The 13,699-nt window shown below is 34.4% G+C and overlaps 1 protein-coding gene and 1 long non-coding RNA gene across 6 annotated transcripts in view; one reads left to right on the top strand and one right to left on the bottom strand.

The window, feature by feature from the left end:
• LOC127904508 (uncharacterized) overlaps positions 1-13,699 on the top strand; it is a 79,348-nt gene that overhangs the window by 37,676 nt on the left and 27,973 nt on the right. The window lies entirely within an intron of this gene.
• LOC18106403 (putative disease resistance protein At3g14460) overlaps positions 4,107-13,699 on the bottom strand; it is a 61,261-nt gene continuing 51,668 nt past the window's right edge. For all 4 annotated transcript variants that reach the window (XM_052448589.1, XM_052448588.1, XM_024588949.2 and 1 more), the window contains one exon: positions 4,107-5,165. In XM_052448589.1, the coding sequence (XP_052304549.1) occupies positions 4,138-5,165 (1,028 nt within the window). In that variant the 3' untranslated portion in view covers positions 4,107-4,137. The remainder of the gene's footprint in view (positions 5,166-13,699) is intronic.

Here is a 13,699-nt window from a genome sequence, read left to right as displayed (position 1 = left end):
ATCAATTGAATAGTCATCACCTTCATTGCAATCTCAATATGGTCATCATCTTCATCGACATTTGCTTGTTCGGTAGAGCTCAAAACAACATTCAACTCCTCTGCGTCAACATTATCAAGACTATCATCGAAAACATGAAAATTTGAATTTTCTTCCAAGTCAATCGAATGAGCAACTCAATATGGTTCAACCAACTCACTAACTTGAAAGACTTCATCTCACACACTTGTGTCTTCGTTCTCATCCTGAACAAGCTCGACACGACCCCTAGGTTTCGTTTTTAAAATGGACAACTAATCCACTCTTGATCGATCCTTTCTAAAAGAAGGGGTGTATGTGTAATAAACTTGTTGACATTGCATTGCGAAAACAAAGACATCATTTGCGTTGCAGAGTATAGCTTTTGAGTTGATTTCGACCAGACCGAAGTGCGGATCAACTCTGATTCCTCTGTCAGTCGTGTCATACCAACAACATTTGAATAAAAGCACTATATTCTGCTCGCTATGATATTGCAGTTCGACGACCTCTACTAATCTACCATAGTAGTCAACTTCTAACTCACTACTAGTCGATCCCTTAACACAAACACCGCTGTTGTATATCTTTCTACCATGCTTCGGAGGACCACAACTACGCCAACTCATCAATTAACGGTTGAAGACAAACATCTATATTCCGGCCCGGGCTGCTCGGACCTGGTATGACCATAGATAAAAACATGAACTCCAACCTCATACACATCCCTAGTGGCAAGTTATAAACCGTCAGTATGACCGGCCAACAAGAATAAGGAGCAGCAAATGACCCGAATGGATTGAATCCGTCTGTACACAACCCAAGACGCACGTTCCTTGATTCATCTGAAAAGTGAGGATACACACTGTTAAAGTGTTTCTACGCTTCGCCGTTAAAAGGATGCACCATCACTCTATCAACCGCATCATGTGATTGGTGCCATGTCATGTGCTCAGCAATCCTTGGTGACATGAATAACCTCTGCAGTCTAGATGTGATTGGGAAGTATCGAAGTTTTTTATATGCCACTAGAGTCTTTCCCCTACCAGTTCTAGGTTTGTAACGAGAATGCCCGCCGCATATCATGCACTCGATCATCTCAGCATTTTCAAGGTAGTATAACATGTAGAAGTTAGGGCACATGTCAATTTTCTGGTATCCTAAACCGAGGGGTTTCGTCACGGACTTCGCAGCATAGAAGTTCTCTTTTAGCCTGTTCCCTTCAGGTAAAATGCTTATTGCCTATTCAATAATCTTGTCATACCCGGCCTCACTCAACCCTTAATCTGACTTGATGGTGAACACTGTGCTACGCCCGATAATTTATTGTGGTTCGTGCAGCCATCCCATAATGGTTCGTCAGAATCTTTCAACAAATCAAAAAACCTAGCTGCATCTGCATTAGGTTCTTTTTTTTATAATTGGACATTGACTAACATTACCTTGATTCATTCTTATTATATCCATAACCATATTCCTGTAAGGATTAGTGTTGTCATTTGCCGCTTCATGCACTTTGCTAGCACTAGAAGTTGACCCAACCACCATTTCTCCCATTCTCCTTTTACTAACAAATATTTCTTCATGTGCGTACCAACACTGGTAATTCTTTATAAACCCTTTGTGTAAAAGACACATCGTTACAACATCTGGATGCAGATACTTTTTATTTTGACACTTCCTACATGGACACCTAATACCACCTCCAGTAAAATTTCTGGGAATAGATGTTGTGAAATTAATAAAACCCTGAACCCCTTTACAATCATCCATCCTCCGCAATCCTTGGGGTGAATCTCGATACATCCATGAACGATCATTTATGACTTCTATCGAACCTCTATAAAATTATGATAACAACATGTATTAATTAACTATGTTAGGTAAATAAATTTGCAAAAATATTGGTTTACCTCAAGATTATCCAATAAACCAATTACAACTTCTCATAAATATTAAATATTCATTATCAATTATCAACGTCCATACAAATTAATAAATATATATAAATTTACAGAAATTACGACTCCGCAATACCATTGATAAAAATTAAAACGGACCCATTAAACAAGCTATTAATTATTTCAAAACAACATATGTAATTCGATAATTCAAAAAAGTTTCAACAATTTACAAACAAATACAATCTTACAAAATCTAAAACAAACCACAACTAGTATAAAATTATACATTCATATACTACAAGTTTGTTTGAGAAATAACAATAAAACATGTACATCTACTAAAAAAATAATAAAATTGACATTTAAATGTTAAAATTTAAAAAGATATAATTACATACAAAAACTGATAAAAATCCGTCGGTAAATTAGAACACGGATGTTGTGACGAGAAGACTTCAAGAAATATGACTTGTTGTGCTGAGAAAAGGGAGATTTTTTTTTGGGGGGGCTGGTTGTTTGCAGTTGGGGAGAGTTGGGATGGGAAAGAAGAAGGAGAAATAGGGGAGGAGAGGGTCGGTAGAGTGGGGATAAATTAACTTTTGCCAACGGATTCACCGACGGAAGTATTCCATCTGTGATTTCGTCGTCTGGTCTGACGGTAAACAGGGCAAGTCACCGTACGGAGCTACGTTTTGAATCCCTCGATGATTCCGTCGGCATTTTCATCGATGAATCGGTCATGTCGCTGTATGGAGCTGACGTTTTGAATCCCTCGGTGATTTCATCGGTAAAAAATACCTGCAATAACCTCCACGTCAGCGAACCGCCGTTTTTTTTATTCTCAACATTTTGTCTGTAATCCCGTTGGTATATACCGATGGAATTTGGTCGTCGGTATATACCGACGAGAGTACCGATGGATTAAATTCGGTTGGTAATGGCGACCTCAAATTACCGACAGAATTATTCTGTTGGTATTAAGCGAATTTCTGGTAGTGTATAAATGACAAAATATTAATTTACTCCCTAAATAATATCACATATATTACTTCAGGATAATTTTAGAAATTTATTCAATCAAGACCATACTTGATTTTTTTCTAGGTCCATAATTATGATTCTATATATAAATTACATTCTAGTCCTTCATTTCTAAAACTTGTTTACAATCAAGTTACACTTGATTAATCATCACAGTTTAATTTCTAACCAATGATTTTTATGTGTGTGACCCATTAGGTTCTTTAATAAGTTGACAAAAAAAAATCACATTTCTAAATAAAATAAGATTAAATTAATTAATTTATTATCAATTCAATAATTAATTGATTTATATTTGAAGATCAAGTATAAAATAATAACAATGTTTCATGACCCCCCAAATATTAGAAAAGTCAAAAGTGGTTTGACTTAACTTTCCATAGTTATTTTCTTAGTATAATTATTATTCTTTCATCAACAATATTTCAATTTAGACATTATAATATGAAGTGTGTTTACTCTGTCAAATTATATTTATTCTCAACATCATAGTTATTGATTATTTGAATAAGATTTGAAACTCTTTACAAGTCTTATTTCACATTGCGAAAGGATTTACAATCAATACTATTTAAAAATAAATGAAATATTTTTTTTTCACATAGGGTGATGAATTTTTTTTTATTACTCAAATGCCTTCATATAGTTCATGTTATATCCAATATATGCTCGTTTGTTACCTTTTATTATGACAACATGTAACACGATCGAAACATAACATTTTCTATATAAGATAACTTAGTGATCTCTAGTCTAATAATAACTTAAAGAACCATCATATAAGACTTTCTATAGACAAATGTAATCTTTCTATATAAATTTTTTATGTGGGCCAGTTCAATGTATATGTCATTTGACAAGTACCTATATATTAGTTCTAGATATCTCTTATAACTCAGCTTATGAGAACGATTGTTTCATTTTATAAAAAATAATATGTATCAGTCTCAGCAACTTTAATTAATATTCAATCTTAATAAAACATTAACTATAAATATTTAAAAATAATATTTTAATACAATAAAAATTATCTAATTATAAGAGTTTTATAATTTTTATTACAAAATTTTTGTTACTAGCATTTTCTTGTTATTTTAAATTAATTAAATATTATAAATAAATAAACTTTTATTAATAATTAAATATATTTACATGTAAAATTCTTCTCCCATCTCTAACGGATATCCAGTAGAAGGTTAGGACAGCGCTTTTCCGGGCAAGTACATAAGCTCCGGACAATCAATTCGCGAAGAGAGGGGGGGTGCAGAAGCCCCGTTAGAGATTTCAGATTTATCCGAGCTGATATTTTAAAAGATACAAGGGAGAAGGGCAGCCCCTCTCCTGGCACGGACTCAAGCTTAGGAGAACTATATTCCATATCTTCCAAAACCCAGATTTCAAGGTCTACAAGGGAGCAGGGAAATGTGCCTTCTTGAAAGGACTCAAGCTTGAGGCTCCTTCTTATCTTCATCTTGCCATGAGAGGTGAAGCACCAACGCTTCTTGCAGTCCCGTTCTTGCTGATCCAATAACTGAAGGAATTCAAGGGAGGAAGGCAGCCCTAGCAACGATTCAAGTTTAGGACAACTCTCAATCTTCAATCTGTGAAGAGAGGTGAGGTGCTGAAGCCCAATGTAGTCCAGAGATTCCAGTTTACAGAGATGAAGGTATTCAAGGGAGGAGGGCAGCGCCAGTTCTGATATGGACTCAAGTTTAGGGAAACTCTCGATCCTCAAATTTCTAAGAGAGATGAGGTGATGAAGCCCCTGGTATTCATGGGAGGAGCGCAGCATCTGTTCTGATATGAACTTAAGTTTAGGGCAACTCTTGATCTTCAATGTGTAAAGAGAGGTGAGGTGATGAAGCCCCATGTAGTCCAGAGATTCCAGATTTCTGAGATAAAGGAATTCAAGGGAGGAGGGAAGCGCTTGCTCTGATATGGACTCAAGCTTAGGGCATCCCTCGATACTCAATTTCTGAAGAGATGTGAGGTGATGAAGCTCCTTATAGTCTAGAGATTTTAGGTTTTCCAGACGATTGATTTCAAGGGTTGTAAGAGTAGAGGGCAACGTCTCCTCGTCAAAAGACTCCACCTCGTTCCCAGTAAATCTGAAGTATGAAAGAGAAGGGAGTGCTTGCAAACCACAAACCTTGAGTTTGATACAATCCACAATCCAAAGTGTGTTTAAATTGGAGGGTAAACCTCCTTCAGGAAACGAATCAACTTCTGGAAGTGAGATCAATTGCAAATTCTGTAGGGAAGGGAGGAGGGAATGCATGTTTTCCGGCAACGACTTCAAAGATGAGCAACCCTCTAACACAAGGCTTGTCAAATCTGGGGCAGCTAGTCCTCCTTTGGGGAAAGACACCAAATTACGACAGTGACTGATTGTCAGATGACAGAGAGCAGCGAGAGGTCTCTCGCCTATACAAAGGGAATCGAGATTGAGACAATGTTCAATGGTAAGTGTGGATACCTGGGGTAAAAGGTCTAGCTGGCAGCACTTAAATGAACTACATCCCTCGATTTTGATATCAGTGAAACAAGAAGAGGGACCCAAATGACTCATTTGCTCCATTCCCTTTAGCTGGGGATCTCGTCTAAAATGAAGGCACCGCCTGTGACTGGATGTTTCTGATATCCCAATTATACGACTTTCATCGCCCTCAGATACAGGCTGCGGACATTCTCGAATAAAAAGTTTCAATAAACAACGAAGGTGACTAGGCAAGGCATTTGTTAACTTGGGGCAATGTCTTATGCAGAGCTCTGCAAGATGAGGGAAAGCACCATCTACATCTGTATTCCATTTCTGCCAATTTTTCATCCCCTCAAACTTTAATTTTTTGAGGGATTTAAATGGCTTCTCCATCGAAGAGTCACTTCCATAGAACTCAGAGCTGACTTCCACGACTCCATCAAATCCTTCAATTTGGAGCTCTTCTAAAGATGGCAGCTGCCCCAATGATGGTAAGCGGATGCAGTTCTTACATCCAGAAAGTGTCAACGCTACCATATTTGAGAAGGAAGACTTTCCAAGCCAGCCTGGAAGCCTTGTACCCCCGTAACCAGTAATGACAAGCTGTTTCACATTTTCAGAAGGCTCCAATCTCTCAAGTACTTCTCTCTCGTGTTGTGTGTCATCCGTATTGCCATCCCATATCAACCTCAACTCCTCAATCTTCTTCTTACCCTTCAAATTGGCATCCAAAGCATCTTGAGTATTTGCAACATCTCTGAGATTCCGAATAGAAAGTTCTTTCCTTATATGAGAGAGCTTCCCCAGCTCTTTCATACCAGACCCACTCTCTTTTCCCACGACGTAATATTGCAAAGTTCGAAGCTTTGTGAGTTTCCCCATTTTTGGTGGCATCCCTTTCAAATTTGTCCCTTCAATATCAAGATGTTGTAAGTCGACCAAGTTGGAAATGTTGGCTGGCAACTCAATGAGATGTTGACATTCTGTTAACAATAAAGTTTGCAAATAGTACAAGGTGCACACACTTTCGGGCAACCGTTTAATTAATGTCTGAGAAAGGTCCAGGTGCCGCAAATGTTTTAAGTTGCCAATGGAATTGAGCAACTGAGAAGAAATATGTTCTAGATGACATAAAGATATCATTCGCAAACGCTTAGAATTTGGCAAGATGTCATTCGGTGCCTCAGTATCAACTTCCCCAAAAATATTCTGCGGAAACAAGGCGCGCAAATGTTGGACTCCATGAATACTACGAAATATCCAAGGTCCTTCGTCATATGCTTCCGCTGAAGTGATTGATAAATAACGAGTCCTTTCTGGAAGCGTGCATGAATGTTCACCCTCGAACCCAGAGCCCGATTCATTAATACCAAGCTTAAAGCAAAATTCTCCTGACGCGTATTCAGCTAAATCACTTATGATGTCATGCATGCTGAAATCTGATTGAGCATAAAGTGATTGCTGGAAAAATGACCTGGAGACAAGATCATCAAAGTATTTTTCACCTATATCTTCCATCTCCTCGACGCCTCTGGACTGAACTAAAAAACCTTGTGCCATCCATTCAGTGATTAATCCATCCTTCTCGAATTTATAACCCTTGGAAAATATTGCACAATAAGCAAAACAACGTTTGAGGTGTGAAGGGAGATAATAATAGCTCAATGTTAGAGCTGGAGGGATGTTTTCATTCGACAAACCCCACATCCTGCTCTTGGATATCTTCTCCCATTGCTTGACATCTCCCACGGAGTGCAAAAGACCCCCAAGAGTTTTCGCTGCCAGCGGCAAACCTTTGCACTTTCTCACTATTTCTCTGCCAAATGCTTCCAAGTGTGAGACTGCTCCAGAATTTACACCACTAAATGCATCCCTTGCAAACAACTTCCAGCAATCTTCATCGCTTATTACATTCAAGCGGTGAGAGGGGATGACAGTTTGCGTGACTTTTGCTACATCTTCATCCCGTGTCGTCACGACAATCTTACTTCCGTGCTCCACATACCGCAAAGGTAGCAGTAATTTATCCCATTCATTGTACTCGATGTTCCACGCGTCATCTAGAACAAGTAGAAGTTTTTTCCCTTTCACTGCCTCCATTAGAGATTCGTCTGGTTCTTTGGTGGGGCAAGTCCTTGCTTTGATCTTCTTAATAATATCCTTAATAATCCTGGCAACATCAAATTGTTGAGAAGTCCAGACCCAGGCTTTGAGCTCGAAGCACTCCTCTACCCTTCTGTCTTTGTAGATAAGCTGAGCAAGAGTGGTTTTACCAACCCCTCCCATGCCCACAATAGGAATCACACCTACATTTGCGCCATTTATATTGTTTTTTGTCAACAAGTACTCCATTATGGCTTCCTTATCAGCGTCCCTTCCATATACATGAGATTCATTAACCAGTGGAGTTGTTTTCTCTGACAATGGTCTCCATCCACCAGTACCTTCTATGTGGCGCAGATCACCTTTTCGTTTAAGTAAACGTTCAAGCTTCTCAAGGATCCTTTGTAACTCTGCTTCCATCCCTTTCATCCTTCTATTAGCTGGATTTAGAAGTGGAACCAGATTCCTTACCTGCAATAAGTTAACGCCATTAAATCGTTGATGCTAACTTAATATAAACATTTTCTTTCTACAGATCTTTTCAAGAATTTACAATTGTAAAATTCAAGTTTTAAAAAGATATTGATTAAATGTCATTAGTGATTTTCACAGCCCTTATCATATCATATTATATTATTTTTATAAATATAATGAAATTAATTTTTGTCTCAAATAAAAATATAATTTAATTAAAATTGACAAAATTTATATAAATAATTCAGATTTTAAAAATCCAAAGCCAATGTTTAGAAAACTAGTTAATAAATGAGAATTTGCAAGCGTAATTTCAGCACACACACGAAAAGCCAATAATATTAGTTGCATATATAATATACAATGAATACTCTTTAATTAAAACTCACAGAAAGACAACAGTCATGCCTAAAATTATCTTTTCCTCATTTACAGACATTTTATGAGGAAGCAAGGTCTACAAGTGCAAGAACTATGCTTACCCAATTGCTGTCAGGTCGAGGGGCATCAATGTCCTTGGATCGTAGATATTCATAATCAATCTCCTCCAATATGTCCTCGGCTTCATAGACAGCATGTTTAACATCATTAAGCCAGTTCTTCACAGCACGATTTGTAATCTGCTTCTCCTCCGCATCGTCGAGTAGTCCGTTGACAGTATTCAGTGTTTCATTCAGCTTTTCCAGAAGACCATCGTCGAGTTTTTGGCTTTTGAAGAAGCCCAGAACCTGACGAGAGGCCAACCTGTCGACCAAAACCTGAATGACAGGAGAGAGAAATGATCCTCCGATCAACTCCAGAGCCATGGTGGATTTTTGCAGAAAGGGTGAGGGTGGGAATACGTGAGAGAAAAAGAGAAGTGGAAAGCAGGAGCCTTGGTGGATTTTTGCGAGAGGGTGAGGGTGATTCTGTGAGAGAGAATGATGGTAGTAGAATGCTAATAAGCCACTGAATTGCATGATAACTCGTGGAAGCTGGAGAAACCGTTTGGGAACGCGGTGCAAACCGCGTTCCCAAAAACTTCAAAATGTTAATCATTATATTATATTAATAACAATATTATATTAATTATATTATATTTTATCAGCGCTCCACGATTAAGGAACCGATATGTATAAATAAATTTGTTAATCATTAATAAAAAGATAATTTTTGTGTTTAATACAATAAAGTTAAAAGTATATAAACAGTTAAACCGATAAAATTATTATGGATGTTAAAATTAAAAAGTTGGTTTTTCTAATAAAAAAACAAAAGATAAATGCATACAGAAATGTGTTAAATGCATACTGAAAATTAAGAGTTATTTAAATTAACGATAATATGGATGCATTAAATATTAGAATAGAGAAAATAGACAAAGGCAGCTCGACCGTTTTTATAATTAATTTTTAAAATAAATATTTAAAAGAGTTTGAATTATTTAAATTTTATTAAAAAAATATTTTTTTTGTCAAAATCTTCATCTCATATTTTTTTTAAACTAATTAAAATCAATATTCTCAAGAATTCTAATCATTCAAAGTAACGAGGAATATATATATTTTTTTGGTCAAAATTCCTTTTAATTGCGTGAAGGAGAGAATAAGAGAGCACGTAGGGTTCAAAGGAAAAAACAAAGAAAGAAACGCAAAATAATGGAAGCCTTCCTCCTTGCAATATTAAATTAATTATATTATTATATTTACAGTCGGTGTTAAGACTTTATTTTAATTAATAGGATTAAGATATTATCAAGTGAAGAATTAAGACTATATTAATTATCTTCAAGTGGACATCCATAAAATATTAATAGTAAGTTTTAATATCAAAACACTTTAAACTTTCCACGCATTTCTAGCTCATTTTTTGTCTTCATTCAACCTTTCGTCAGAGGTCTACGTCACGAGCAATGACAGGAGAGTGGAGTTCTTCAATAGATCGATCTAATTAATAGGAAGCCCACGGGAATTTGTAGAGGCAGCAGTGCAGGCAGGGGGGAGCAGGGCCCGGGGCCCCCAAGATAGATCGTGCTTGTAATCTTGCCAAACAGGTTTTCCTTTTAAATTTTATTTTTGTGCTTGTTCTGTCTTCTAGGTGGTTGCATTTCATGTATGGTTCCTTTCATTGAACAAGATACACACATAAATTATTTTCCAAGTTATTTATAATAATTTTACTTTATTTTTACAAAATTTAATTAATAGAATTTTTTTATTTTAAACAGGTGTTCTTATTACCAGTAATTAAATGTAACTTTACTTTTGATTTTTTATTTACTCTTAAAAAAAATATAAAGTCATTATCTTGTGTAGCCCTAATATAAATCTTGCAGCCGATAAAAACACAAATTATGAGTAAAATTTTTCTACAAAAAAATTGAAGCAGAGTTACCAATTAATTTATCTTTCATCAAATAAAATAAGGTAACCTAAATTTAAAATCTATTTTTGTTTTATTTTGAGATGTTTGTTAATAATTTGATGAGGTTTTTTTATATAATTCTACCATTTTTGCTAATTTTTTTCCTCAAATCTGCCAGTTCTACCAATTGTTTTTTGAATTCTTGTTATGGTGATTTTTTTCTAATTAATTAGATATATTTTATTGTTTTGTTTTGATTATACTTAGATTTTTTTTATGTTTTGTTTTAAGCAAAGCCATCAAAATTATCAATTTTTTCTCATGATATAAGTTTTGATTTTAGAACATGTCATCCAATCATGTACCCAATCATCCAAAGTTAAAGAACATGTCATTGATTGTTGATTTATGTCGAAGATTGGTTGAAACAGAAAAATCAACAATTTATCCGCTAGTTGACAGGTTGATTCGACTTATTTTGACTCTTCATGTTTCGACAACAACTACTAAATGAGCTTTTTCAGCGATAAAGATTGTTAAAACAAGATTTCACAATCGGATGGAGGATGATTTTCTTGTAAACTATTTGATTGTCTATATAGAAAAAGCAATTGTTGAAAGATTCACAATTGATATGATAATCGATGATTTCTATTTTATGAAAGAACGACAAGCACAATTAAAATAAATATATAAGAATTATTCTTTATTATTTTTTATTTTATTTCAAAGTTTATCAAACATAAATAATGCTTCGCTTTAGCTAATGTTTCTTATATACTTTGTATGTTTATATTTGATAGATATAAAGACTAACAACATTAAAGTGATGGATATATTGAAGATGAAATTAACTTCATTACTTTGACTCAATTTGGTATTGCTCCAAACCTTTTACATTATAATAAGGTCATTATATGTTTGTAGTAAGTTATTTGAATAAAACTAAATTATACAGATTTTGTTTTACAACTCATGTACAATAAATTAAAATAAATATTATATTTTATTATATTAATTTTAACCCTTCTAATAAATAATTCTAGCTCCGCCCCTTGCAACACCAATCAAGGGAGACAGCTGGGAAACTTGACCTCAAGGACCCATGCAATGTTATTAAACTCGCGAGTTGACTCATAAAATCGTATGATTTTACGAGTCAACTCATATATAACATGTAGAATTGGATTCAAAACTTGAAAATGAGCTAACTCGGTCAAACTCGGTTAAACTCGATTAACTCGGTCAACTCAGAACGAGTTTACGAGTTTAACAAAAGTTACAATTTACAAAATACAGTGTACTGTATTCTCCTTGAGTCCCTCCCGAGTCCCTGCTCCCCTTTCCCCTTCCTCTTTTGCCGTAGCAACACCACAACTTCCAGTCTTCCACACTATGTTAATCTCTCTCTCAAGAGCAACACCCAAAAAGCAGTCTTAGCTTTAGGTGGTTTTTCCAAGCTTGGCTTTGCTACGCAGGGTTTTCCCGTTGTACCATTCGCCTTCTGGGAGGAGCCAATTCTTATTATTTGGATCCCAAATGAGAGAGAGAGAGAGAGGGAGGGAGAGAGAGAGGGGTTAGAGAAAGGAAATGAAGAAGAGGATATTTTGGTAAGAAAAAGGCTGAAAACAGTGAGGCCTTATGTTTTGCTTTCCTTTTATACCAAGGCCACTTCGCCTTCAATTTATATAGTTTTATTTTAAAAAAATAATTATTAATTATGATGATTTAATTTAATTCTTTAAATGTCATTTCAACATTCGGTATCCTAAATTTTTTATTTATTTTGGCTAATATATAATTAACTCTCATCTAATTTAATATAAGACTTGATATAAATTATGATATGAATAAATAAGTTATTGGATTGACCGGTAAAATCAAGTTGAATTTAAATATAAATAAGTGTTTTATAGAAAATAAAAGAAGAGATAGATCATCATCAATTTTTTATATTAGTAGTAGTAGCATTAATGTTCACAATATCGATGCTGATATTAGTAGTAGTAATAATAATTTTTTAGATAGTAATTATTTTAATGAATATTTTAGGAATCATGAGGAAAATAAAGGTAATGAGGTTGTGTTTAGTTACAAGACACACCAACAAATTGTTTGTTTTAGGTTTGTTAATGAAATTCTATGGACATAATTGTGTTATATTGTATTGTTAAGTTATTTAAACCATGTATGAATTTTTATTTGAATCATGTATTTTAAGATGTTTGAATATTTGTATTGTTTATTTCACTTTTATTTTAATTGTGTTATATTATTATTTACTACTTGATTGGAATTGTTAATATATAATTAGTTAAAATATTTTATTTATAATTTTACCATCCGAGTTTATATTATATATTTCGTATGGTGTTAAAAAAACATTTTTAACAACCTTGGATTCAAGTATTAATTTTAATTTCTCCATGTCTTAGATCTATGACGGAGAAGGATTTAAAAAAGAATTATATTGCTCCTCCAAGCATCACTCTACCAAGTCGTTCCTCAAATCTTCTGAAGGAAAAGGATTTAAAAAAGAAGAGCAAAATTTATTAGCACAATTTTTTGACGTCGACTTGTCGTTTCATTTGTCCCGGAAACCCAATTATCTATGCTCGGTTAACGTTGGACGCTGGCGTTAAGAATCTCATGCTCCTCTGTTATGCAGAACCAGAACTCGAAAATAGTGAGCTGAGATACTTACTCTGAACGACAAACATGTTTGTAAATTAAGAGTGAAAGGAAAGTTGAAAATCACAGGGAGAGCCTTTGACACACACACACACACACACACACACATTTGAAAGCAAGCATAGGTTATGGAATACAAAAGTAAGCAAGAGTTGCAATAAATCTCGTAAGTTATGGATTGATTTGGTTCCATGAGGAGTAATATAACAATCAGCTTGATTAACTGTTTGGAATTATAATAGCGATAATAGTTTAAAGTATTTTTTAGTAAGAAATATATTAAAATATTTTTTTTAAAAAAAAAATTATTTTTGATATCAGTATATTAATACAAATTTTTAATTATTTTTTTTAAATAAAAAAATTATAAATTAATTTGGTTCCATATAATTGCATGCTTTGAAAAAGAAGTTGTTTTCGAGCATGTTTAATGTTGGTGTAACAACTAACATCATAAGTTTTATTTTGTTAAGAAGTTTTTTTTCCCTCAATTTAAATTTAAATTCCTTAGAATTAAACTACTAAAAACATATTCAGGATATTATTTTTTCATATAATGTTTGGTTTTTACTCTATTTTTATTAAGATTGTGGCATTTATTTATAACATAAACAAGCTCTTCTTTTATGTAGTTCTTCATGTTTTT

This window comes from Populus trichocarpa, chromosome 17 (genome assembly GCF_000002775.5).
Source record: "Populus trichocarpa isolate Nisqually-1 chromosome 17, P.trichocarpa_v4.1, whole genome shotgun sequence".
NCBI lineage: Eukaryota > Viridiplantae > Streptophyta > Magnoliopsida > Malpighiales > Salicaceae > Populus > Populus trichocarpa.
The sequence above is the reverse complement of the archived record's forward strand: the minus strand, read 5'-3'. Positions and strand labels throughout refer to the sequence as shown.